At 40.9% G+C, this 26390-nt stretch overlaps 1 protein-coding gene across 5 annotated transcripts in view; it reads left to right on the forward strand.

Moving 5' to 3' along the window:
• Positions 1 to 21606, forward strand: part of ZNF451 (zinc finger protein 451) — a 40221-nt gene extending 18615 nt beyond the window's left edge. For 4 of the 5 annotated variants that reach the window (XM_040554246.1, XM_040554249.1, XM_040554245.1 and 1 more), the window contains exons 9-15: positions 698 to 845; positions 1419 to 3070; positions 4188 to 4322; positions 7974 to 8104; positions 9207 to 9393; positions 18052 to 18120; positions 20460 to 21606. In XM_040554246.1, the coding sequence (XP_040410180.1) occupies positions 698 to 845; positions 1419 to 3070; positions 4188 to 4322; positions 7974 to 8104; positions 9207 to 9393; positions 18052 to 18120; positions 20460 to 20512 (2375 nt within the window). In that variant the 3' untranslated portion in view covers positions 20513 to 21606. Of the gene's footprint in view, positions 1 to 697; positions 846 to 1418; positions 3071 to 4187; positions 4323 to 7973; positions 8105 to 9206; positions 9394 to 18051; positions 18121 to 19774; positions 19825 to 20459 lie in introns of all 5 variants that reach the window. The other variant, XM_040554248.1, reaches the window with a different exon arrangement.
• The last annotated feature ends 4784 nt before the right edge of the window (positions 21607 to 26390 follow it).

Raw genomic sequence — 26390 nt, forward strand, 5'->3', positions numbered from 1 at the left:
TGTTTAGTTGAAAGGCCCAAACTCAAATTACTTTCTACTGTTCATTACATCTTACTAAGCAGAAAATTAAACTAGAGTTTGCCTCCTAAGATCCAGAACATTGACAGCACTGTGCAGTTCGTAAGCCATTTACCATTCTCTTTTCGACAATATTTTTTGTATTCGGCTAGTACCTGGAGTTATCCATGGATCATGCTCAGAACAGCAAAAAATTCTAAGAATACAAGGAAAAGTAACAGTAAGAATGGGAAAGAGAGAGATGATCAAACTTGTTAATGAGTTGCATTATTTTTTTTCTTTTTTAAACGCACCGTGGCTTTAAGTAAAAGCGTATGTAGTAAGAGCAGACAGGTGGTGATAGATTAAGGTGAAGCAAGTCAGTAAGAACCTTCCTGGGAGAGATAGCTGACCTGAACTTGTAGAAGGACAAAAAGGGAAACAGTCAGTCACTGAATATGAAAAAAACAAGATGCTAAAGATGCAGATATGAGATTGTTACAGAAGTTTAACATATTAATGCAGTTTTAACTTTTAAAACTTTTATTGCACAAATACTGGGGATCAGCTGACGCATGGTAACTCAATTTCTGAACCCTGTGACAAACGAACACAACTGTAGAAACCTTGTCAGAAGGCTTAAATATTATGAAAGAACTCCTTAATGTATGGTTGCATTTTCTGCCATTCTGCGTTACAGAAGAAACGAAGGATGGCCTTCCTCTACCTTTCCCGTCATATGCAAAGAAACTGCTGATATCTCTCTGCAAAGAGGTCCCCTTCCAAGTGAAGTGTATATCCTGCTCCCAGATACTACGCTCACATATGGAATTAACAGCTCACTTCAGGTGTGTGAGGGGCGGCTGTCTTTGTAATGCGAATATCCATGTGCTGATAACTGGTGTGCTTGTATAACCTACACAGATGTATCTTGTACTGGTGCTAGTCGATTTCACGGCATCTAGGACCATCTGAATGTTGACTTAATGGGTAAACTATCCCAAAAAATAATTTCCATGTCTTTTACCCCCCCTTACTCTATGCAATCCACTGCAGAATGCTGATCCTATCCTTTTTGTTTATATTCTTCTTGTAACAGAGAACAACAGAACTTTATTGGTCTCAGTTCCACTGTTTCTAAGTTGGCAACATTTGCTTTCTAAAATGTACTTTCTCAAAAACATAAGTGCTAGTGTTAGAAATTAACATCTAATTCTGTTTAAGGTGCAGAAGCTAGCTAAGCATTGCATAGTCCTGTTGACAAACTAGTAAGTCAGTTGAAGTAGACAGAGGACACTACTTCAACGCACTAATTGCTTAGCTACTAGGAAAAATTTCAAAGTACATCTGAAGGCTTAAAAAAAAAAAAAGTTTCAGGCTGTGATACAATGCCTTAATTGTGCTTTTTTAATCCATTCTAGAACACGTTGTCGTAATTCTGGCCCCGTGACACTGTCCAAGAAGAGCATCTCCCAGATTGCAGAGGTATTTAAGACAAAAGGTCACTGTGAGAGCTGTGATAAGCTGCTTGCTGATGAGAAGCAGATCGCCCAGCATAAGCAGAGCACTCAGCATAATGTTAAAGTTCATACTACAATGGAAGAGTCCATCTTGATGTTCTGTCACGTCAATGAAAAAAATAAAGACTCATCTCATTTGAGCCATACCATGGATCGATCAAGAACATTGCTCAAGAGACATTTGACATCGAATGAATCAACCAATGAAAGTGGTTCTCCTTCGAAACGGAAGAGTGAACTACAAGATAAGAACGAAGATCACGTAGGAAACCAAAGTCAAGGTAATGCTAGCAAGGTAAAAGCCTGGTTTTGTGAATGCCTTCAAAAGTTTTTTACGGAAGAGGCAGTAGAAAATCACATTTTGTCAGCAAATAGAATCTGTTACAAGTGTGCCGTGTGTGGAAAGCTTGCTGAAAATTCAAGCATTATCCACCTGCATATGAGCCGATTCCATGGGGGAGCACACTTGACTAACTTTCTTTTCTGGTGCAGAGCATGCTCTGTAGATCTCCTCAAAGAAAAGGATATTATGAGGCATGTGACTGAATGTCATGGTGGACATAGTTACTATTACGAGCAAGAAGCTCTAGCAGATGAACCTATGCCATCAGTTTCTGACACCGCATGCATTTACACGGGTGAAAGGAAAGACCGCACACCTAGCCCTATGGAGCTCTCCCCTGAAAAAAGTCCTATTCTGGGAAAATGGCAATGCCGCATTTGCGAGGAGATGTTTGAATCTGAAGACAGCGTTAGACAGCATTGCATGTCCCTAGAAAGCCACGCGTTTCACAGGTATTGCTGTGGGTTATGCAAAAGCCACTTTCGGAAAGTAGGAACGCTGCAGCGACACTTCCAAGAGCATCATAAGGAAGAAATACAAATTAAATTTTTCTGTGGCCTTTGTGGTAATCTCTTCTTTGACAAAGAGGAAGAATTTCTAATCCATTATAAAGAGCTTCATAGCATGGACTATGCGTTTGTGCCTGAACAGACGGAAATATCAATAAAAGAAGATGACGACTTCCTCCCAGTAGAAAAAGGAGACCGTTTAACCTGTGGCTGCCGGACCAGTTACATCTCCAAAATAAACAGGAGGAACGACTATGTGAATTGTCAGAAAGCCATGCTGCAAAAAGGAAACTTATGGTTTCGCTGTTGCTTCTGTTCCAAAACTGCACAGAACGTTGCCGATCTGAACAGTCATCTCAACTGCCACACGTCAGTGAAAAGTAAGCAAGAGATGTATGTTGTTAGATGTGCTGCGTGCAACAAAAACTTTGATGATCTTCAGAGTGCACATCAACACTATCACATGAAACACTGCTTCTTGCAGAAACCTGATATATCAGGTCTAACACCGGAATTGGAAAATACAGTATTCAAGTTCACAGCAAGTGGGGCTTGCGTGGACAAAAAGCCTCACGAAGCAAAATTGCATGCATATCCATCCAAGACTCAGGAAAAACCACAGTCTCCTCCGCTGCAGGGACCATTCCATGTAAAGAAAGAAAAAAAAGAAAACTCTGCACACTGTGAAGAGCCTGGTGAAGGTATGTAGAAATCGAGAGGTTTTTACATCAGAAGAATATTGCTATCTTTAACACACTCTGTTTGAATGTCAATATAAGTATGTAACATATCATTTGCCTATATCCAGTCTATAAATCAGTTCAGAATTTAGTTTGTTATTTCTCAAAGTTGCACATTGAATTCTTGAGATTTAAGTTGCCAGAACTTGAACTCTACATTTTATTGACATATACCTCATGCATGAAGTCTTGAAAAACAAAAAGGCAGACAAATGTTTCAGTCCAAAGGCGCTCTCGTTTAATTTTTCAAATTGCTTGGGAGCCTAATCTGGTGATTAAAGGAGGAGGACAATTAATGACTCCAGGTGGAGATCAAATGCCTAGAAATGCAAAATGGACTGGAAATATACACAGACACTCAAAGGAAACTTTTCCTCCTTTGTATGTATGCATATTTGTGAGGCTGATAGTGCTTTCTGTGTGGGCAGTTCTATTATAACACCAGCTTCTCAATTGTGCTTAACTTGCCAAAAAAACTGTGGCTGAGAATTTCTGTTCTCAATATGTGTTGGGTTGGCTTTGCCTAAAAAATCCGATTGTGTTTTTTTTAATTCTTGTTACTTCTAAGAATGACGTAAAGAATGCCAAAGGTGTGTCTTATGAGTTCTTGGAAGTATTTTTTAATTACTCATGATGTCATTTTTTGATTTAAAGGTTGACATTACTGTTAGATATACAGCAAAAAGTATGTTTCTAAACATTTTATGTGCTTTTATGCATGTAATTAAATGTCACAGACTCCCCGTAGTAGGGGGGTGTATAGTTGAATGTGCTGTTAAAAGCATCAGTGTCGCAGTGAATGACAATGGCTCTGTGCCTACCACATCTGTCCAGCTCTTCACCGTCATACTGCTAGATTCTGCTGTCTTTAATCTAATTTTTGCATTACTAAATGCTACTTTAGTTGATGTAAAAACACTGCTGAAACAACGCAGCCCCCAGATAGCATCATGTTTTGTTACTGTCAGTTTATGGAATTCTTTAATACTTGAATTTTAAAAGCGTGTCTGAGTTGATGTATGTTGGTTGACCAGAAAGTCAGGTGAACTTAAAATGCCTTCTTTTTATCCCCTTGAAGACAGTGAACTTCCTGATCTTGACTACCTGAGTACCATGACTCACATTGTGTTGGTGGATCTGGACAACTGGGGAAGCTTATTCACACAGCTGCCAGCTAACCTGAACCAAGGGACATTTATCTGGGGCTTTCAAGGTAAGAAGTGGTCGAGGGAAACAGGAAGAGAAGATTGATGAGTCCACACAAGTACTCAAGCAGCAATTCTTTGAGAGAACAAGCAGCCACTAGGGTCTCAAGTCACAATATCACAGGCACCATGAGTAGAAATGTCCTTGAGCTTTTCTAACTCAGTCTTCAGGTCTGCTGCTCCTACTGTTCCTTGTAGACTGTCCTGTAGACAGAGTCACTAAATGGTTTAGGAGTCTTTTTAGCTTCCCTGCTCAAGCTGCTTAGGCAGTATCATACTAGTTTTTCGTAGTTATCAGGACATCCATAATACTCACAGATTATTTTCTTTCTAGCTAGTTTCTGGCTGCCAAGTCCTTGTCGTAATGTTTTTCGGTTTTAGTTCCAGAAGAAATGATTTTACATGCTTATACTCGAATTTTGTTCTCTGGCTTACCTCTTGGGGAGGTTCCTGGTCATCCTGCACATCACTAGGTGTCTCACATCTGGAAGACATTAGCAGTGGTACCAGGTGATGGGCAGAACTCACATTGTTAAGGGTTCGTAAGAAAACTTCTTGGGAAGCCTACCAATAGCATCCCATTAACTCAATACTTTCTTGTCCAGCTTGTGGCTTTTCTACTGATTTTCTTTGTATCTGCCTTCAATTGTTTCCCTTGCAGCAGGTATGTCTGTTAGCATGAGTTCTTCAAACAGTCAACAGTGCTCCTGGACCTGTGGTCTAATGTTTTGTAGCTTAGGAATTCTGGGGAGGAAACCTCTGGTCTTCGTGATCCAAGCAGGTTATGCTCCTCACTTTTGTGTTCTGCTCAGCCATTGCTTCTCTGTCATTCTCTCTCTTGTCATTATTTAGCCCTTGGTCTCCCTGTGCGGTAACAGGTCTCTGTGTACAGCAAAAGTCTTCTTGCATGTGTGTGCATACACCACAGGACCACAGAAAATATCGACTTTTGGGGGTTTTAGATTATGCCAAATTATCCTTGGTTTCTGTTTCATTCTCACTGCCTTGCCGCTGCATTGTTTTTCCGTTTATAGTCTCTTTTCTATATGGCTGAACAACCTATTTTTCTTCTCATTACCATAGAATCATAGAACATTCCGAGTTGGAAGAGACCCATAAGGATCATTGAGTCCAACTCCTCTCTGTTGTAAGGCTTTGCCCTCATTGACTTCTGGTCAAATTTCCCTTTACTTCCGCACCCCTTGATTTCTAAGGCTGCTGTGAATGGGGGTGGCAGGTCCTTGATGCAGTTGTGAAGGTTGTTTGTTGATTTCTAGTTATTCAATAGGCTTGGCCTTGGAACAACATTTTATTTTTCTACAGATTAAAATAAGAAATTGTTAGGAATCTGACTTGAAGAAACGTCCGGCCTGGCTCACATCCAAAATCAGGGTTACTCTGTCTGGGTTTTATAAAGAATTCCTTAGTAAATATTTTTTCACAGTTAAGTGAAATTTTACCCACTTGAATTCTGACCTTTGCTTTCAGTCATACTTTGCTTGCTACTCTGCTTAAACTGGTTTGTCATTGATTGACCCAAGCTTGTATCTTATGGCAAGGTCTTCTGTGCTGTTACCTCTTTCCAAGGTTAAATGCCCTGGTTCGATTCAGTAAGGAAAGGATTGATTGAGCCTGTCTGAACTGTATTCTTGTCAGAAACGTTTCTTCTCTGACCTGAGAAATAATCCATAGTACAGTCTTAGTGCTACTAATCTGTTAGGAACCTCTGTTGGTAGGGTAAGCAAGTTAAGACAACGTGCCCAGGGATGCTTTGAATCCTCAGGCCTGCTGGCCCTGAACAGTCCGTGCCAGTGCGCTAAATTTCTTGTTTTCCAAATGGGGTTGCTGCATCCAGGCTGCCTGGTGGGAATGGATACTGGAGGATTTGAACTGAAAAACCTTGCTGAAGAGTTAGTGGTCATTAAAATGGGCCAAATCTGTATCAGAGAACATTTTAACAGTTTCTCAGTGTCAGAAGGATTGTTACAGAGCCTGGGAACAGTAAGGCTCTAGGAGATGTGGGAGACATCAATAACACGTGGAGATGTTGTAGATGCTCTCATAGAAGTGGTTTACAGAGTTACATAGTGCATGCTATTCTTGTGTTTGTTTAGCCTTTTAAAAATAGCAACATGCCTGTCTCTTGTTTTTTTTTTGCACTTCCAAACAGCATCTCTGACTATTTTTTAGTGATACGTATTGCATTATGTCTACTATTCCTGTTGTCAATACAGCCCTAGCTTTTCTTTGATGTTCCTCCATTGTGTTGCTCAGGTTCTATATTGTTTCTGTTTTCAGATTTTCAGTTTTCCTTTACCTGTTCTGTAGTCTAGCTCCACTAGAGTAAATACAGCTCTGCCAGCTGTTACGTCAAAACTTCATGTTGTACATTTATGTTACCAAAAAGCAGGGTTGATGATTACAAGTCTTCTCCAAATGGCAGTGGCCAAGGCTGTCACAGCAGATGAGAACAACTCAAAGATCATTTTGCTCATGGACAGGTACCTCTAGATCTTTTCTGTATAGTTTGTTACTATATCCTTGAGTTTTCTGATCATTTTTGGTAGTCTTTTATAGCCATTAGGGTGAAAAGAAAACAAAACCAGGAGGAATCTGCTGAAGACTGCTTCTACTTCTTTGTCAGATTCAGGGAGGATGCACAGTCCTTCATGGCCAGTTCACGCGAGTCTTAGTTTCACAGGTCCTCATATGAAGTGCAATCAACGACTGGTTTCACTTTCCAGTCAAAATCCTTTCTTATGCCCAACCATTATATCACCCGGCAGATCAAGCAGCGTTTTTTCTCCTCCCTGTTGCAGACCCATTATTTCTTAGCAAGTGGGAATGTCGTGAAATTCTTATTCACTCCCTTCACATTGTCCTTCCATTTGTTTTTCGTTTTATGTTGTCATAGTAACTGCAACCTCCTCTGGTTTTCCCTTTTTTTCTTGAGACAGTTGCTACTCCTTTCCTTTCCCTTGCAACCTGTTTCAGCCTTTCTTTTTATCTGTAGCAAGCCATTTGCTCAGCTCTTCCCTGTTATCCAGCTGTGTTCCCAGCTAGTAACTACATGTTTTAGGTTACCATTGTTGAGAAAATCCCTGCATGTTGTGTGCTGGTGGTTTTTTTGTTGTTGTTTTGTTTTTGTTTTTAAATGTAGCCTCATTTTACTTATCCTTGACTGCATCCAGGTTTGTGTCAGGAAACTACAGATTCTGCTGGAAACAATCTCTGGCACTGCATTAGTGTAGGGTTCCCTAAGAAAAGCATTTCTGTTATTGTACTGCTTTCCCAGAGCACCTCTGTTTCTGTAGATTGGCCACTAACTGTGTATAAAGCTGGAAAAGATATGTTACTATATCCAAACACATGTGATTTCTGGAAAATAATTTTTTTCAGAATTAATAGAAAAATGCATACAAAATAGAATGAGAGGCTTTGTGCAGGATCAGGCTAGCTCCTTTCCATTTTTTTTGTTTTCTAACCCACAAACAAGGGCTATGGGGGTTTTAGAGTAATGTATTATTATTTTTATTTTTTTTAGCTTTTACATTGGTCAAAATAAATTTTGTCTTTAAAGCCAGTCGTACCTTTACTTTTGCCTTTCATTCTTAATTCATGGTGACAGTGCTATGCATTTCTTTTCTTTGACTGCTTAGGAGGACACAGCAACTGGAAACCTCCAGTGCAGTGCAGAATTTATAATTATCTTAAGAGGATTGGATGCTTCTTCCTTCATCCACGTTGCGGTACCAGAAGAGAGGCAGCAGACTTTGCTCTCTGTGTTCATGTAAGTTAGTGCACAATGTCTTTGTTGTTTCTGCACCTAGAGAAGGGTGGCCAGGTGATGTCTGACATTGGTGTTAAGTACTAATTGCATGTGAGATTCTTAGATTCTCTTCACACAACTTGTGTGTCCACTAAAAAAAACAATAAAACCTGTCATTGAATTGGGTAGAGACAGCCTGTTGAGAAGTGATTTTTGAAGCACTCCCCCTACACGTTTGGATAAACCTGAATATTATACATTTACTTTTTTTCTGTGTGAATTGAATTGTGGATTGCATGAAGATCATACAGCATAACTTGGTAAATATAGTACATTTAGGTATCATTATCACTTTGCCCTATGCTTTGCTTCTTTTTCATCTTTCTTTTGGAATGAAAATTTTATCCCATGTAGGATATCAGTCTGTTGTGAAGGGATGGGAGGCTGGTTAGGGAATGAAGACTTTTTTTAAAGAGTTCTTAGAGTTTCTGCTTCAGAATGAAGTGTAACTTTTGCCTCTCCCTTCAAGTGGCCCAAATCTGGAGCCAACTATAAGATGGAGTTGGATGGGTGTCAGTTTCAGAGACCCTGCTGAGCTGACAAAGAGCAGTGCCCATGTTCAGTACCGTGTTGAGTAGACCTAGGGCTTTGGGCTGGGAGAAGTGCAGGAGAAGGACAGGAATCTGGGGTCTTTTGGGGACTCATCTTATTAATACAGTGTTTTATCAGTTAGATAAAACCTACCTGAGGTTGTAATTGTAAGTTTTATAAATGTGTTTTGCAACAGCGTTTATATGTTGCCTTACTTTTTTTTTTTTTTAATGGTTCTTAAAATGCTCTGCACATACAGCTTGTTTGTAGTGGAGATGGTTCTGAAATGCTGGTTTTTAAGAATTCTTCCATACTGTATCTGTGCTGTTCTGGTAGCCGTTCCCTATATCTATTACCATATTTATAGAATAAATGCAGTGTCAAAATAACACCTTTTGCATCTGATGATAAAAGTGGAGGTAAGCTGCTGTAGAAGGCTTTCCTATGAAGAGCTGCCTTACAGAAAGCTAGCCAAACTCCACAAGGTAAAACTACGATCTCAGTTCAACACCTGTCCTTTGTTTCCATGCAGGCTGGTCGTCTGGATGAGCACCTGCCCAAGCAAATTCCTTTCACTATACTTTCCGGAGACAAAAGCTTCCTGGAACTGGAAACTCAGTTTAAGATGACTCAGCGGTCAGCTCGCATCCTAAATCCCCACCACATTGAAGGAGACATGATGTGTGCCTTGCTAAACAGCATTTCAGATACCACAAAAGGTAGAAAGTCAACATTAAGCGCAATCTTTCCAGTAGACTAGTAGTCTTGTCAATAAAAGAACTGACCACTTTTGCTGATAAAACAAGTTGGTACTTGGTGCTTCTTGTAGTGTACTTGCATTTCGATGAAATATGGCTCAGAAGATCAGTTTGCTTGGGACAAGTTTTGAAACCAGGCTTAACTGCATGTTTTTGTTCTACCTAACAAATCTGTCCTATGTTTTATGTTACAGCATGCGACAAACAGAGCACTCTAGCATGCATATTTATTGACTTGTGTTCCAGTCTGCTTTGTCTGATTTGTGCTGGGTCTGAAACAGATGTGACCCTGCTAAATTCGTTGTTATTTCCCAAAATATCTCTGTCTATTTCAGCTCCAGTTGTCCTGGCTGCTTCCAGTCACTTGATATTTGTCTTTACTGACACATGACTCACACCTCTGTTAGGAGGAAAAATGTCAATGAAACTTTTAATGCCATCCTCTAGTTAATGGCATGCTGAAATGATCACACTTTTTTATATAGAATAATCAGAGGTTTGAGCAGTCTCATTTTCATGCAAAGGATATTGGAGCTGAGATGATTTTAAATACTTCTCAGTATTTTAAAACAACTTGAGGTAAAGTTTTCATAGAAGACAATGCATTTCCAGTTGTTTTGTTGTGGCTTTTGGGCGTGTAAGTTGAGTGGATGTTACAAAGTTGTTTCTGAAGTAGCCCTAAACTATTTTGAGAAAAATACCCTACTAGTATGCAGGTATAGGAGAACTATCCTATGTTTCTCCTGTACTATCAGGAAGATCGAAGTAGTGTGCTAGCACTGAATAGTAAATTGGCACTGATCAATTAAAGTAGGGAAAAATAGATGGGATAATGAAATGGTTGGATCTGTGGTCAGCTGGAATTGATTTGTGTGTTTCTGACACAGAAGAGGTGCTTATAGATTTTTCTGGCCATGCTGGACTAGATTTGGAGATGTCATTTCCATCCAGAAGTAGCCACACCAATAAAATTTCTTCTTGCAGCTGGCTAGAGAACCGTGATTTTTGCTAGCATAGTCCCCTTTGCTTAAGGAGGAAGATGACTTTTCTTCTCAGTTATCCATAAAGCTACACATTGTGTCATTACGTTCCCACTATTAACGTTTTCTTTTAGAGCATACTGAAACCCCTAGTTTGATAGAGCTGTTCTGATGTAATTATAGCTGTAACTGCATATATTAATTGGGAAGGTGGTTTTGCTTTCATTTCAGAGAAGGAAATATTGGAAGAGAACTGTAGCTTCCAAGCATTCAATTTAAGCTGATTTATATGTAGAGACTTCGTTTCACGTGTAGCTTTTTGTGAGACTTACCAGTACCAGATGGTGAGAAGAGGGGAATGACTGTGTTGCTCCATAAGGGTATTCTAGCTCCCTTTTGGGTGGTTTTGCTGGTATAGCTTCATTCACCTGGGTATTCCGGCTAAGAATGATGAGTTTGAGCTAACCGAAACCTTAATTTGCTGGCTGTTTGGTCATTGTGCATCCCACTGAAGTTATGCATGTGGTCATTACCAAAAATATGTGTGTATATATATGTTTTAAGCAGGAAGTTGCTGGAATCATGCTTGTGTCCTGTTCTCAGGCAAACTCATAATGAACAGAATCATCTTGAAAGCTCGGTTTTGATGACAGGACTATGTTCTCTGGGTAGTGGGTTGATGTCACTGCCAAAGGTCTATCAAGGTCTTTTAAAAAAGACGTAGCCATCTCAGAATACGTGCTTCACTGGTCAGCAGCATCAGCAAGCATTCACAAATCTTACTATAGGAAGGCCAGTATCAGGAGGGCTGAGGTGGAAAGTTGTGCTATGTATTGTAGGCTGGTAAAACCTGTCCTGTTACAGAAACACAGTTGAATATAAGGAAATAGAAATGAGATTTTCGTGACTTCCAACAGTCTCAAACCTGGGGGCAGTATTCTAGAGGGAAAAATAGGTGAAAAACAACAACAAAAAAAGTTGTGTTGAAAAATAAAAGACAGTTTTTGGGACTGAATGAGCTTCAAAACGAAGAAGCAGTGTCTCTGAAGCAGTGTCTCTGAATCATCCTCACAAAGCTATCATTAGCTTGTGAGCACGTGGTGGCAATCTCTGACTGTTGCATCTTGTGAACTGTTTTACCATTTCAGCAGAACTGCTGTGGCAATTGTACTATACGTATTTAAAAAAAAAAGGGGGAAAAGAAGTTACTGCATATATTGGAGCAGGCTATCAACTATATGTTACATTAGGAGACCATGAATTTCCTCTGAGGTATGAAAAGAGTAGGCAAGACGTTTATTCTTATTTCTTCTGCTGCTTTTAAGCCTGAGTTCATAAATACAAGAGTTTTAATTTCATGCTGAAGGCACAACACATGATGGAAGATTCATGCATGTTGATAGAGTGGTTTGAGAAGGGTAAAACGAATTTTTCCTTTACAAAGAAGGGTTTGTCGCGTGCAGAAAAACAGCACAATCTCTTGTCTGTATCTCGACACCTGATATCTCAGAATGCCAGCACTGCTACAAATTACACTTCTAATGAACACTGGACAATATTGAGGGCATGCTGACATCAGTATGAATGCCACCACTTCTCAGTTGACAAAAGTGATTCTTGTATAAAATGAGGGCTTTAGCTTAACTGTATTTCTCAGAAACTCATGTTGTAATGAGATCCTTAATTGACTTAGCTCTCAAGTAAAAGAGTTTTTTGATAAGAAGACGACCAAAAGGAGACTTTCTTCTCCTTTCTTTAAAGAGCCAGGCTGCCTCATGAGACTGTCAAAATCAATGGCACAATGATGCACGATGCTTTTTCTGAACTTTCAGCTAACACAAGTGTCAGACTGCAAGCAACTGAAGACAGGTCACAGCCTCCAGCCCCTCACGTCCAAAGAGGTTGAACATGAAGGGCATAACCGTCTGCAGTGTGATGCACACCGGCTGCACCACGAATGAACTACGGGAAGCATTTGTTCCTTTATGTACACAGCTCTTACAATGGCCACAGTCAGCTGCAGGAGGGAGTAAGAAGAAAGTCAGCCTTGAGTTGTAGCCTTGTGTTTAGCTACAACAGGAAGTTATTGGCTTTGGTATGTCGGTGACATCTGTGTGTGCATTTGAATATATGTATGTATGCCCTAGGCAGAAAGCCCTTAGGTATATTAAGACCTCAGATAATGAGCCTTAACAAAAATTCTAGCCAAGTGGATGAACTGGGAAGACCTCACCACCCAGATCATGCCAAAAAAAAAAAAATCTTCAAGGTTTAATTTAACCTGGTTGTGATTTTTTTTGAATTTTTTTAGAGAGATATCTAAGATGAAGGTTAAATGAAAGTCTGAGTGAAATTCATGGTATTATCCATGTTATCCAGTTTCCAAAAAAATGCAGTTGGAGCAGAGTCGGGGATTAAGAGCTTTATTTGTGTTCATGCTACACTTGAATGCACAGATGAGGGAACATCTGCAGGGAGAGATAGTATAGAATGAGGCTTTGGTTTGCATGGAGGAAGAGATGGTCTTCTGTATTTGTGAAACCTCGACAGGGAGTAGCTGCATGTGCATTTACAGATGATATTGCCTAATGAAGAAATAGACAGCAGAGCAGTAAGTACTGTGGAGGAGTGTATGGGGAAGAACCTCCAGGGACTTAGTGAAGAAGGAATCAGGGAAGGGATTGTGGAAGCCAAGGAACAGTATTTTAAAGGCAGCATGATCACACGCAGTGAAGAGGATTGATAAGGATGGGGTGCTGATCTTAGGTTTTTGGCTAAGTAGTCATTAGGATCCTGAAGGAGGTGATTTCAATAGTACCCTCAAGGGAATGTAGCACTAAAACTTCAGACGTCAACTGTAAGAAGGGAAAGTGGCTGGAGAGAGAGTAAGTGTGATAGTTCTGTGACTGTGCATTGGGATGGTAAAGAGGCAGATGATCCTGGGAGTCACTGAGACTAAGAGTGTCATAGGAGAGGGAAGCGAAGGTAGGGTGCAAGACTGCTCAACGTGTGAAGCAGTCCAGAGGTGCGTTAACAAGTTTTATGACAAGGCAAGGGAGAGAGGGACTAAGGCCAAGAGAGGGCAATCATCAAGTCTTCAGTGTGACTGAGCAGCCAGGCACCTGATGGGAGCTATTAAGGTGATAGTAGTAACTGGGGAGGTTGCAGAAGAAGAATAGCGTCAGGTAGAAGAGGGGATTTAATTATTATTTAAATATAAATATTTAATTATTTAATTATAGATGTGTGGGTCACTAATCCAAATTCCATCCGACACTTGGATGTCAGGACAGTGGGTGGCGCTTGCATTCTGTGCAAGCTTAACAGTTTCCAGAGCAGGTTTCTGAGACTGGGGAAATATTGCTGTACGATGTCTCTCAAGGAAAGTTACTGCATTTATTCCCGTCTCTAGGGTTAACCTTCCTAATCACCGAGCTCTGTTCTCATACAGAATTTGCATTCCTGTTTTATTCCTTCCAGCAGGAACTTGGCAATATGTGAGGACAACAGAGAGCAGCAGGATTTCTTTGAGAGAATAGGTACAAACAGAGTTTCTTAGCTGTTGTTTATCTAACAAAATGTACTAGAGAAGAGGCTATATCTTAAGATGCTCTGGCTGAGAAATAGGGCAATTGCTGCTTCTCTGTGACCCCAGAGGAGCTGGGAGCTACAGAGTGTGCTAAGCGTTTTTAACAAGAAAAAACAGGACATGCCTGATTTCTCCAAGTCATGTGTTTTCATTTACCCTACATCTTCAGAAGATGCCAGCAGCACCAAAAGTATATGCTGATGAAGTAAGTACAGGCTGAGGAAGTGTGGGCTGGATGAGTGGACCGCGGGCTGGATTAAAAACCGTCTGAGTGGCCAAACCCAGGTGATCGGTGGCGTGAAGGCCAGTAACTATGGGTGTACCCCGTGGGTCAGTGCTGGGCCCAATGCTGTTTAACATCTTCATTAATGGCTGTGATGAGGAGGCAGTGTGTGCTGATACCACAAACCTGGGAGGAGTGGCTGTTACACCAGAGGGTCATGCTGCCATCCAGAGGAACATCCACCTCCTGGGCAGGCTGGAGAAATGGGCTGACAGGAACTTCGTGAAATTCAGCCAAGAAGTGCGAAGTCCTGCACCTGGGGAGGAGCGACCCCAGGCACCAGTAAAAGCTGAGGGTCAACCAGCTGGAAAGCAGCTTTCCAGAAGAGGACCTAGAGGTCCTCGTGGACAACCGATTGACCGTGAGCCAGCAATGTCCTCCTGAAGCAAAGCAGGCCACCAGTCTCCTGGGCTGCGACCTGTGGACTGAAGACTGTGCCAGCAGGCTGAGGGAGGAGATCCATCCTCTTTACTCAGCACTGGTGAGGCTACACCCATCCAGTTCTGGGCTCCCCAGTACAATATCTGGAGATACTCCAGAGCCATCTGGACCTGGGCCTGGGCAGCTGTGGCTCTAGGTGACCCTGCTTGAGCAGGGGGGTGGACGAGATGACCTCCAGAGGTCTCTCCCAACCTCAGCCATTTTGTAGTTCTGTGATACTGGTGTGGGGCACGTTAACTAGAATCCAAGATCTTCAAAGCGGAGTTCAGCCACAGGATACAGGCACACCACAAGCAACGTTAGGTCAAGCACAATGGCCTGTTCAGCGTGGGAAGTCAGCCTGGTCTCTTCTGACTTAAAAGCGCATCTGTTCAATCCATTGGCCCTTCCTTCTCCTTGGCTGACAAGTGATGACTTCCATGCTTAATTATTGCTGCCTGGCCCGTAAGGCAAGCTGAGTTCCTGCTCCTCACCCCTTTATTTGTTGAAACATTTATATTAAGATTTTTGCCTACAGACAGTCTTTATTCTGATTGTTAGTCTTATTCCTGATTCCCACAGAGCCGTATCAGAATATCTTACAATTTTCTGATCCAGAAACTTTACTCCTTTTGTGCCTGCCTCACCAGATACTCAACGTGACACCTTTAATCTTTGCTTTGTGTAGGTTTAGGGGCAGAGGGCAGTATTGTGGACAAGTGTTATCATGCTTTTGGTTTTGCATGGGGAAAGTCAGTTCAGTTTGAGATACTGACAAGCCTTTGCCCAAAAAAAAAAAAGTAAAAAAAAAATTCTAGATTAGATTTCGTGGCTTCTTAATAGGTTAGCTTTTACCAACTCAAAGATTTACAAGAATCCAGCAACTGCCCGTGTGGGAAGTTGAACATGCATTAATATAGTTAGGTAGAGGGGGGAGAAGTCTTGCAAATAATGACCAAACTTGAGATCAGTGGAGGCAGAGTGTAGCTTGTGAGACTTCTCGTGCTTTGGAACGACATTTGACTCTGAGGTGAGGTTTTCCTCTCTAACTAGGCAGAATATGATCTGTACTAATTGTTTTCAAGTTTCATAGTTTCTCTGAGCTCTTCTGGCTCAATTTATCTTAGCCATTGCTGACTTGGTATCAGTGTATTATATTAATTGAGATACAATATGTGGAATGCCCAGTCTGTAGGACACAACTGGATACCTACTACTTACTGTGTATGAACTGTGCTTTCATTTCCAGAGGCTTGCAAACTATATGCCCTAATAAAACAGGCTTGCTTACAGGTGTAGGTAGTGGAATGGTGTTTCTTCAACTGTGCTTCAGGCAAACCTGCTCTCTGTGCTGTAACTATTGAGCAGTGTTCTGCTATTGCATATAAGTAGCATGATAAATCATGAGACAGGCAACTTGTTTTTAAAACATTTAAATGTTTTGCATGCCAGTTTGCACATACCTCTGTTCCAATATGGACGTGTATCCCATGTTATTACAGTGGGGTAATTAAAGTGGTGTGACTGGTAAAACATTTTGGTAAGATGAGGCCTGAATTAATACGTAAGATGAATCCTTAATTTTCTTAATGAACTAAAATAGTAACTCATCTACAGATTCTTTTCAAATATTCATAACTATCCTAGTTGACAGTAAAATCCACTTTAGCTAAGGATCTGTATTCTGAAAAACTGAATCTCAGGCAAGCCAATTGCCTGGGCCAGAGAAGCCAGGAGTAAGCAGAAAAGTGCTGTGCACATCATACAAGTGGGTTGCCATCGTGGTTCTTTGTGTGGTAAATACTGACTGATTGTACAACCAGTTCCAGGAAAGCTGACTTTTTAGCTAATATCTGAAAGAAGCTGCTGAACTTCTGACTGCTCCTGTCCTGTGCTGTTTAGCTGTCTATGCAGGTTGCAATCTGAAGAATTTTGCCTTTCCCATTTGCCAACATCTTCTGTCAAGTTGCCTGGAAAAAAAAACACCTCCAGGAAAGAGCTCTCGATGCACTTTTATTTGAAATGGCAGCAAACCAGAGAATCTCTTGTACTTTGCCTTGCTACTTACTGGTCTCGAGATCTCAATTCTTCCATTGTACTTATGCCAAGAAATGAGTTAGGGAGTGATTGCTTCAGCTGTTACATCTCTAACAGGTACAACACTTTAGAGCAGTCAGATACATCTTCCAGGCTGGAAGATTAAAATGGTCATTGACAAGGGGGAGGCCACTTGTGCAAAGCCTTTTCTTTGCACTTTTTCTGTCATAAGTGATTTAAATGACATTTGTTTGGGGTTTGTCTGGGTTTTTGTTTCTTATATTTTGTTTGCTTTGGATGGTGATATACAGGGCGGTGTATCTTCTACCCAGAGATAGTAGGCAGCTCCAAAAAGGATGCACAGGCAATCAGCTAAGCGGCTGGAGAAAGACCTTTCTAACTTTAGTACGTATTCAGAAGTCTCTGGCATCTTTGTGGGCTCCTGAGTTCTACTTGATACCAGCTGTTGGTGTTTGTATTCCTGGAGTCAGGAGGGTCAGTAATGCTGCTATTCAAACAAGGTGTGTGTGTCAGAGGCTTGAGGACAAATCTTACAATGTGTATTTGTCACTTCAAATACTTAAATCATTTAAAATGCCTAAAGTCACACAGTTAGTAATTTAGATGTCCATATCAGAATCTTCCTTGCCTCTAAACATAACCAGAATTTCATTTATGTACTAGTAAGTGAACTGGTTTTAAAGGGAAGTGCTTCTGTTGCTGTGACCGTAGGAGACCTAGTTCACTGTGAATATTATACAACCTCATTACAGAGACCATCTCCCAAAACAGCACCAGCCTCTAGCGGGAGAGCGAATACGTGATGTGACTAATCGACTTCTTTGGGTTTTAACCTGTAATTTTCTGAGTCTCCATTTAAAACAAGTGGGGGGAAAAAAAGTTTAGGTACACCAACCCCTACTAGACATTTCAAAATACAGCCGTCATTCTGGAGCTGGAAACCAGCCTTGTGAAGAGCATTACTTAGAAAGGAAGTGGTGGTAGGATTTTGGCTGGGCTTGGCTATGACAAATTAACAGATCAAACTAAGCATTTCTGCTGGTTTCTGTGAGATTTGAACAACATCTGCTGAATTGTATTGTTCAATTGACGCATTGCACTGCTGAGTTTAGCTGTAGCAGTCTGTTGCTCAGATGGAGTATTTAGGCAAGAAAACATAGCTAAGATCACGTGTAATTCTTAAAATCCAACCTACAATGTTATTATAGTAAGATAAGTGTAAGAGGTGACTGACTTATTTCTTAGAAGCAATGTGTAATTTACGTTTAATCTATGCAATTATTTTTCAGATAGTGAAGAGGATGAAGATATGGAACTGACAGTGAAAAGGAGCTTAGAAGAAAAAAAGAAACAGGAAGGTCTGTTTTAATTTTTACTTCTCTATTTTCAGGATTGCTGTTAGTTACAGAAGATACAGAAACTCAAAATCATTTTTCTGGCAAGTGACATCTTAAGAATAAAATATTCTGGGGAATAATGAGTAGTCGAGAATATTGTGAGTTAAAAAGAAAAAAGAACGTCCTAGGCTGAAAAGTATGCCAGCAGACTTGAAATCTATTTTTATTGGTGCACCACTGGGCATTGTGCTATTTAAGATGTGACTGAGCTCACTTCATACCAGTTTAATATGACTCTGACTGCGAGTAGAACTACTGAATAAATAGTTGAACTTCTGAATAAATGATTCAGAATTAGGTATTATATCTCAACCAAGCCCTCTTGTCTCCTAAAAGTGAGCTGTAGATTTATGCACAAGTTTGAATCAGCAGTACAACTATCTGCTCGCATCATATCTTACCTTATTTGAAATTGTTTTCAACCTTTTGCTGCTGTGCTTAGGGGTGACGTTCGTACAATGTAGTTACTTAATTTTAGGGACAGACTGCAATGCATTTGAAATAATGTTCTGTTTAAAGACTTGACTCTTCCCCTTCCCACTTCTAAAAAGAACAAAAATATTAATAAATACTTTGTACAAATGCAGTGATAAAACTAAGGTAACGATCTTCCCAGAATGTATTCAGTGATAAATTTAACAACTCTTGCTAAATAGCTATTAAAAATACATTTGTCTACAGTCCTGAAAGTTTGCCATGCTCAGGTGCTGCTAAGCACTGGATGTTGCCATTAATGATAGCGGTGGCATTTGATGCGTGCAAGATGTCCTGGGTCCAGGTGTCTTCTCTACTGAGGCATCAGAACCAGCCTTATGAAGCAGCCTGGCTTCAGCTGCCTCGAGCTAGCTGTGTGTGTGGCTAACAATAGCCCTCGAAGGGGGTAAGAGGGAATGAGGAGGCAAAATCAACTCCAGAAATGGATAAAAATGAAAAAGCACCAGCAACTGCTGAAAGAGGACAAAACAAAAGCAAATGTTGGAGGCGGAAAAGGTTGCTTCAGCAGCTCCAGGGAATACAAGCCAATCCAGGCATCACTTTGGGAAGCTGTGTGCCATGAGCAGCAGAGTCATGGTTTGGAGCTTATTCTTGGTAGCTACGCAGACTTAGTGGTTTACTGACAACTTACATTAATGCAAGCAGTTGTCAATAAATGTGCCTTTCTGCTTTGTTTTAGCTTCAAAAATCCATCTTTGTTTCTGTGACCATGTAATGTTTTCCTTTCAGAAACTAACTTACCTCTTTGTCATTAGTATTGGCCATTGCAAGAAAGTCCAGCTGAATGCAAATGGCTTAGCAGACACGAGAGAACATTCATTGGTGTCATTTCTTTACAAAGCTAGGCCATGCAGAAATCTCAGATGTAAACTTCAAATACAGCAATAGCCCAACAGTAATCAAAGTTTCAAAATCTGTTATGTTAATGTGTGCGTGTACGTAGCTATTCACTTTCCTTTGTCATAAGAGTAGACCTAAACCAGTCAGCTTTTGTTGTAGACTGTGCTCCTGTCCTCCTAAAGCAGAAGATGAACTGCTTAGGAATTATAGTGCACCTGAAGGCTTTTATAATTTTTCTAACTACGCCAATAGTATTAATACTGACCTTGTTTATCTTCAGGATGTTTAATTCACTAACCCCAAACAATTAGTGCCTAAGACAACCTAAAGGTAAGGCCGAAGCAGAGCTGCTGTTCTGAGAATTACGGGGGGTGTTTAAGAGACGTCGTTAACAAATCAGATGAGCATGGTGCAGCCTTGCTCCCACCATCAAAAATATTACAGCCCTGAAGTGGGCTGCTCTTACGGTTAATATGACTTTATCATGACTTTATGCTTCATGTCTTCCCAGTGGGAGTGACAACAGTGGTGCCAAGTCACAATTTAGGTACAGGAATATCTATTGACAAGGAACTGGAGTGAAAACACTGCTTGTTTTGTGTGTCTGTCTTTTTGTATTAAAGTTTTACTTATTTTTCTTGACGCATAGATATGGGTGCTAATCGTGGTTATTCGTTTGACTAATAAATATGCAGTTGCATTACAATCTTACACGAATCACCAGGCTGCCCCTAGTTAACACAGTGAAGGGTTGTAGAGGTTGTTTCTGTTTTGGAGTGTTTAAAAGGTGGCGTAAGATGTAAGAAGGGAAATAACTTTCTTTTTGGTTTTGTAACTTATTTTCAGTCTACTGGCATTGCCCACAGAAGTAATTTGTTGCTTTATGTGGTAATAATAATGCAATTGTGTCTATGACTAGTTATCAACCGTAGTTTGAGATTATAATTTTTTTTGTATTCATACAGAGGAAGATGCAGAATTAGAAGAAGCTATCAAGAGAAGCCTTGAGGAGATGTAAATGAAGATACTTCCATACACTAACACCGTGTCATCAAAGCTGCTCACAAAAATGGAAGCTTGTTCATCTATTTACAGAGGTTTAGAAATACTGCTTCAAAAACATGTCTGTATCTTGAATTGTTAGATTTATAATCTTACGTTCTCTGTCGTGCTGATGAACAGCTGGAGTTTATGGATATCTGCTGCAATATATTGTGTATGATAAGAATAAATTTTAAAGTCTTTTCATTTTCTGTTTCTGGTGGGTGATGACTAAGTCTCACCAGTCTAGCTGTATAAGTTGTTGCCTAATTAGTAGGCTGGTCTTACTATGAGTTTTGTTTTTGTTTTGTTTGTTTTTTAATTATTAATGGGTTCTGGTATTTAATTCTTCTGTCACAAAATGTCATCGTCTTCATTTACTTTTCCATGTGGTCTTTGCAACAGATACAAGTAGTAAACTCCAATTATCTCAGACTGACTTGCCTAGCTGATCTTGTTATAAAGAGAAGCTTAGTCCCCAACTTAAGAACTGAACATATGGTCTGACTCTTGTCTGTGGACAGTCTTGCCTGATCACAATTTTGTCTATGGACTGTTTGCTGTAAATGGCAAAATCAGGACCACGGACTGTACAGTTAGTCTCTGTTAACTTTATTTTTATAAATGTGTGTAGTTTTCAATGATAGCATGGTAGAGTACTGGATTTGATGGCTTAAAGTTTGACAGGTTTGATACCTCTCCCTGGTTTAAGGAAGGAACAGATCTAAGTGGACAGAAGCTGAATAAAATTTCCAGTTCCTGTTTGAAATAGATGTGAAAGAATTTAAGACGAATCAATCCTATACACTGGTTGTCTTTGCTCCTTTCTGTTCATGAAGAGGTGTGGCCTTGGATAAAGTAATTGTGTTCATTATTTTTGTACTGTGCTTATTTTTAGGTGAATAATTCTTTCCATGTCTAAAATTAAGCTGTCTGTGCCACCTTTCTCATTTCCTTCTTTAAAAATATCTATGCAAGCTGTCCAGCTTTATGAGCTTATTCTACTCCAATGAATGATTGTTGTCAATCAGTAAGAAACCTTGATGTAATAAAATGCCAGCTTTTTTTTAATCATTAGCTTGTGAGTTTGCTTGCAACTGCTATAAATCTAAATACTTACTATGCAAAAGAATACTTATTTTTGGAGAGTGAAAAAAGGGGAAAGCTGGATTTTACTCGCTGCCAGCTCCAAAGAGTCAAACTAACTACAGCTGTGTGCCATCATGGTTAGAAAAGTTGGAAACTGATGCTGTTTTATTTCTGCTGCTTGCTGTCTCTCAGGCAAATAACTCACCAGATTCATTAATTTTATCTCAGAACTTGTTAGCAATCATCCAACTTGAAGAAACCATTCAAACCCCAGAAAATTGTTTGAATGCTTCCAGTTCATTGGCTCTGATGCCAAAGTGCTACAGATTGAACAGAACCTTGTGAAGTTTTTCCACTGTCTGCTGCTTGCTTTTCTACTATAAATGTTGGGTTACTAGCACTCCTGTTCAAATTTGGGGGTGTAGTACCATACTGCTGCTGAGGAAGCACTATTCTAGAAGACTTTGAGTTGCCTTTAGCTAATGACTCAACCTAAATCGATTTCTGAATTTTTCACGCAAAGTTCTTCTAATACAAGGTGGAATGAGGCAGAAAACTTTCATCCTTGAAATCTTCTTAGCCCAAATTAGAGGTTTGTGGAAGTTTGGTTTTTTTTCTGCACAGGCAGTAAAGTTGCAAATTCTTTTCACAGAAGGAGATGCTTCAGCTTAAGAAAGTTCTTTGCTTACTCAACAAATGTTTCAAACCTTGGTGGACAGTCTTCTCCTGAGTCTACTACATTCGGTTTTGAACATAAACTTTATTCCTCATAATATTTTATTCTGCCATAAAATTTAAGGTTGATTGTACCTGATAGGCCTTGACTTAATCATATGCATTAAAAAAAGAAAAAGCCATGTGTGCACATAGATTCTCTGTCCTTGGAGCTCTAGGTATTAAAGCTAGGCATGTTGTGTTGGCCTCCTCATCTGCTTACCAAAATAAGTAGCAAATCCCAACTGCTACATCTGTGGCTGTTATAAAACCAGCTAGAGTTCTAGTCTCTGTATTCTTGCAGTAAAAGTGCTCTACAGAATTACCAATGTCTTGAAATTTGTCCTTTTTTTTTTTTTAGTCTCTTTGATGTTCTTACACTCTCTGAAATTTTTCTTCATGAAGTTTTCTGCTGACACAGGCCTCTAATCCCTTTGTTTCTAGAAGAGCAGAGAAAATGTGGATTCTTAAAACTCTGCGTGTACAGACAAGTGACTTGTTACTCACCAGCTTCTCATGGTACTGCACTTTGTTCTTCAGCTGAAAAAGATGTCTTGTGAACGGCCTTGTTTCAGAATCTAATGTTTCTGGCTGGAGAATCTTGTTTAACTGGCTGAAATCTTTGAGGTTTGCCCTGGATATTCTGAGATCTGTCTGCATTTACAAGCACAACTCACCTGCTAAAAGAAGTTTGCCGAGCATCCCTTTGCCCCAGAAGTCGTTTGTCCTGTCTGTTTTAAAGGTAGCTTGCTTCTGTGGTGATCTTTGAGTTCACCCTTTGTTACTATAAACTAACCAAATGGTGCTTTCTTGCATTTATCTATAATGAGGAAAAAGTCTTATCTCTACCCGGCTTTCCACCAGCAGTTTATTTTAATGCTCTTAGTTTCAATATGGTGCATGCCCAAGTTTAACAAAACTTACATTGTGGCAAGTCAAGATTAGCACAAGGTTTTTGAGTCTTTGGTGCTTTGTTTGCCATATTCTTTCAGATCAAAGATACCTTCTGTTTTGGTCATGTTCAGAGACAAGATGAGATACCAGATAAGTTGATGCAACTGTTATGAAAGACACTGTAGCTTTGAACTTCGTGCCTGCCTGGTTGCTTCTGTAGAGTTCAATAACAAAAACAAGAATAAGAAGGAATGAGATTAGCTTACTATAAACTTCTTGCTTCGTATAGATAGCAGGGGCATGGATTTGGGTGATGGCTTGATTTTCTTAGCTCTTCGAGATGTGCAGGCATGACCACTGCTGTTCCTGTAGCAGTCATGGATTTCAAACCTTTACAGAATCCTTACCAAATAAGGTGAAGTTCACAGAGGTATGAAGTTACGCCGTCCTCTTTCTTAAAAGGAAAGTGCTCTACCCGCTTATGCTGTCCAAGCCATGTTTACAGTGACTGCTGTAAACTGGGAGGAGGTGAAGAGGACGGATGATGAACTGCTTCAAAATTAATTTAGAAGAAATGGTTGACAATAACAGCAAGATACATTCTGACAATTCTTTCCAGCTAAGTAGCCTTAATAAAGTCTGCAGATGCATGTTTCTTTGACACTTCTAAACTTCTTCAAATTTCCTCTAGGAATTTTAAGTCAAAAGGTTAGAGTTCAGTTGCAATGTCCTGGGTCAAATGATGTGGTCCAAGTCGTTACAAAAGTGGGTGTAAACAAGCCAGGAAATTTATGGTAAGCAGTGAGTATACACCAAGTGTGCACTCAGATGGCAAAGCTATGCATGCATGGAAATTTAGATATTAAATTCCCTTTGTAAATCTGTGGTGGTTTATTTTCGCTGACTGCAGAATCCTGTTTTCTGGGAGTCCTTCAGTTTGTTTTTTGCTCAGAGCTCCATTGAAAACTTTCGTAGTGTCTGTGGCTGTGCAGAATTTGCTGGCTCATTTGCTAAGCATTTTGCTAAGTATTGTTCCTCTCCATGAGAATGAAGTGCTGCATGCCCTGAAATGGTCATACCAGCTTGGAGATCAATCCTCAGATAGAGGACCTCGCTCAGACTTCTGACAGCCTTGGGACCTCAGGGCTTGCCTACACAGTGAAATGACTGCGACGTGTGTAGGCAAACATGGGGCTAGCTTTAATTAGCATCGGCAACAATAGCAGTAGACACGGTAGCACAGGTTCAGCCGGTGCTAAGTGAGGGGCCAGCCTCCTGTAATAGCCAGCATGTATTTTGATTGAAAACATACCCTAAAAAACCCTAAAAGTTGGCCTATCTTTGCTGCTGCTGTTACTGTGCTCAACGCTGCCTTTGGTTGGCTGGCCGAAGCCTTATGGAACATATGGGAAGCAGTGTGTTTCCATTACATCTGCGGATAAAGAAGCTTCTTCGGATGAAGGGCCTGTAGGAGAAGGGAGGAGAAGAATCTGGCATGGCATTTCCATGGGTGTGGACTTGCTCTTTGATCCTCTTCCATGACAGCTCATAGGTAAGCGTTAGGGTATGTGACAAGGTATATATCAGGGTTTGGAATAAGGCAATGTTGGAATGGGACACTTTGTGCTGCTTTTGGGGTGGATCATCTCTCTGGCTCTGAACTTCTATAGATACGTCAGGTGCCTGAGTCCTGGGAAAGCTGCTTTCTGCTGCCTGAACAGATCTTGCGCGCGTGAATGAGAATCCTCTGCACGTTGCTCTGGTTTGCAAGTGGCATGCATTTTTTATGATGCTGTAGTTTACACAAAAGATGGCTGGCTACTTCACATTCAGATATGCACCTTCTTACAGGCTTCTCCCCGGTGCCTGCGGCCTGAATAGAGCCGTGTGGTCCAGTCACACAAACATAGCTGTGGATGAGATAAGGAGAGAGGGACAGTGAGAGGACTGCATGGCAGCAGTCTTGACCCAGCCATCACCTTTCTTCACCACAGGCCGTAAGGAGTGTGAAATCTGTGCTTTGTTTCAGACATGAGGAACCTTCCTCATCCCATTGTCTGTGGCCCTGAGGGACCTAATTGCTTCCTTCCTTGTGCCCTGACTTCTTGTCCCAGTTCAGCCGTGAGCCACTTCCCTTCCTCTAGAGACTGGCCCCTACCTCTTCAGCCCAGCCACCTATTATTTTGGAAAAGTGGTGACAACATTCCCTTTACATATTTCATAGAAGCATAGAATGGCTTGGGTTGGAAGGGACCTTAAAGATCACCCAGTTCCAACCCCCCTGCCATGGGCAGGGACACCTCCCACCAGACCAGGTTGCCCAGGGCCCCATCCGACCTGGCCTTTCACACTTCCAGGGATGGGGCAGCTTCTCACAAGCTTCCACAGAAGCTTCCACAGAACTTCTCAGAAGCTTCCACAGAAGCTTCCACAGCTTCTGTGGGCAACCTGTGCCAGTGCCTCACCACCCTCTGAGTGAAGAATTTCCTCCTGACACCTAATCTAAATCTCCTCTCTTTTAGTTTAAAACCATTCACCCTTATCTTATCACTGTCTGCCTGAGTAAAAATTTGCTCTCTATCTTTTTTTAAGTCCCATTTAAGTACTGAAAAGCTGCGATGAGGTCTCCCTGGAGCCTTCTCTTCTCCAGGCTGAACAGCCCCAGCCATCTCTCAGCCTTTCTTCACAGGAGAGGTGCTCCAGCCCTCTGATTGTCTTTGTGGCCCTCCTCTGGACCTGTTCTAACAGCCCCACATCCTTCTTGTGCTTGGCCCCAGACCTGGACACAGTACTGCAGGTGGGGCCTCACAAGGGCAGAGCAGAGGGGGACAATCACCTCCCTCAACCTGCTGGCCATGCTTCATTTGATGCAGCCCATGATGCAGCTGGCCTTCTGGGCTGATCTCACGAAGAAATAGAGCACCTGAGGCGAAAAGGGGCCATCTATCCCTCTAGAGAGCAGGAAGAGAAATTTCCATGGTCCTTCCAGGTTTCTAAATGGGAAAACACTCTAGGCTGCCCAGATGGTAATGATGCAGTCAGTCCAAAAGACCAGTTTTGCTTTTAACATGCATTTTGGTTCCACTGGTTGTGTTACTCTCACTTCTAGGGTAGAAGAACATTTTGCCATCAGAGGATAAAGTCATATAGGTTTCTTT

Source organism: Cygnus olor, chromosome 3 (genome assembly GCF_009769625.2).
Source record: "Cygnus olor isolate bCygOlo1 chromosome 3, bCygOlo1.pri.v2, whole genome shotgun sequence".
Taxonomy (NCBI): domain Eukaryota; kingdom Metazoa; phylum Chordata; class Aves; order Anseriformes; family Anatidae; genus Cygnus; species Cygnus olor.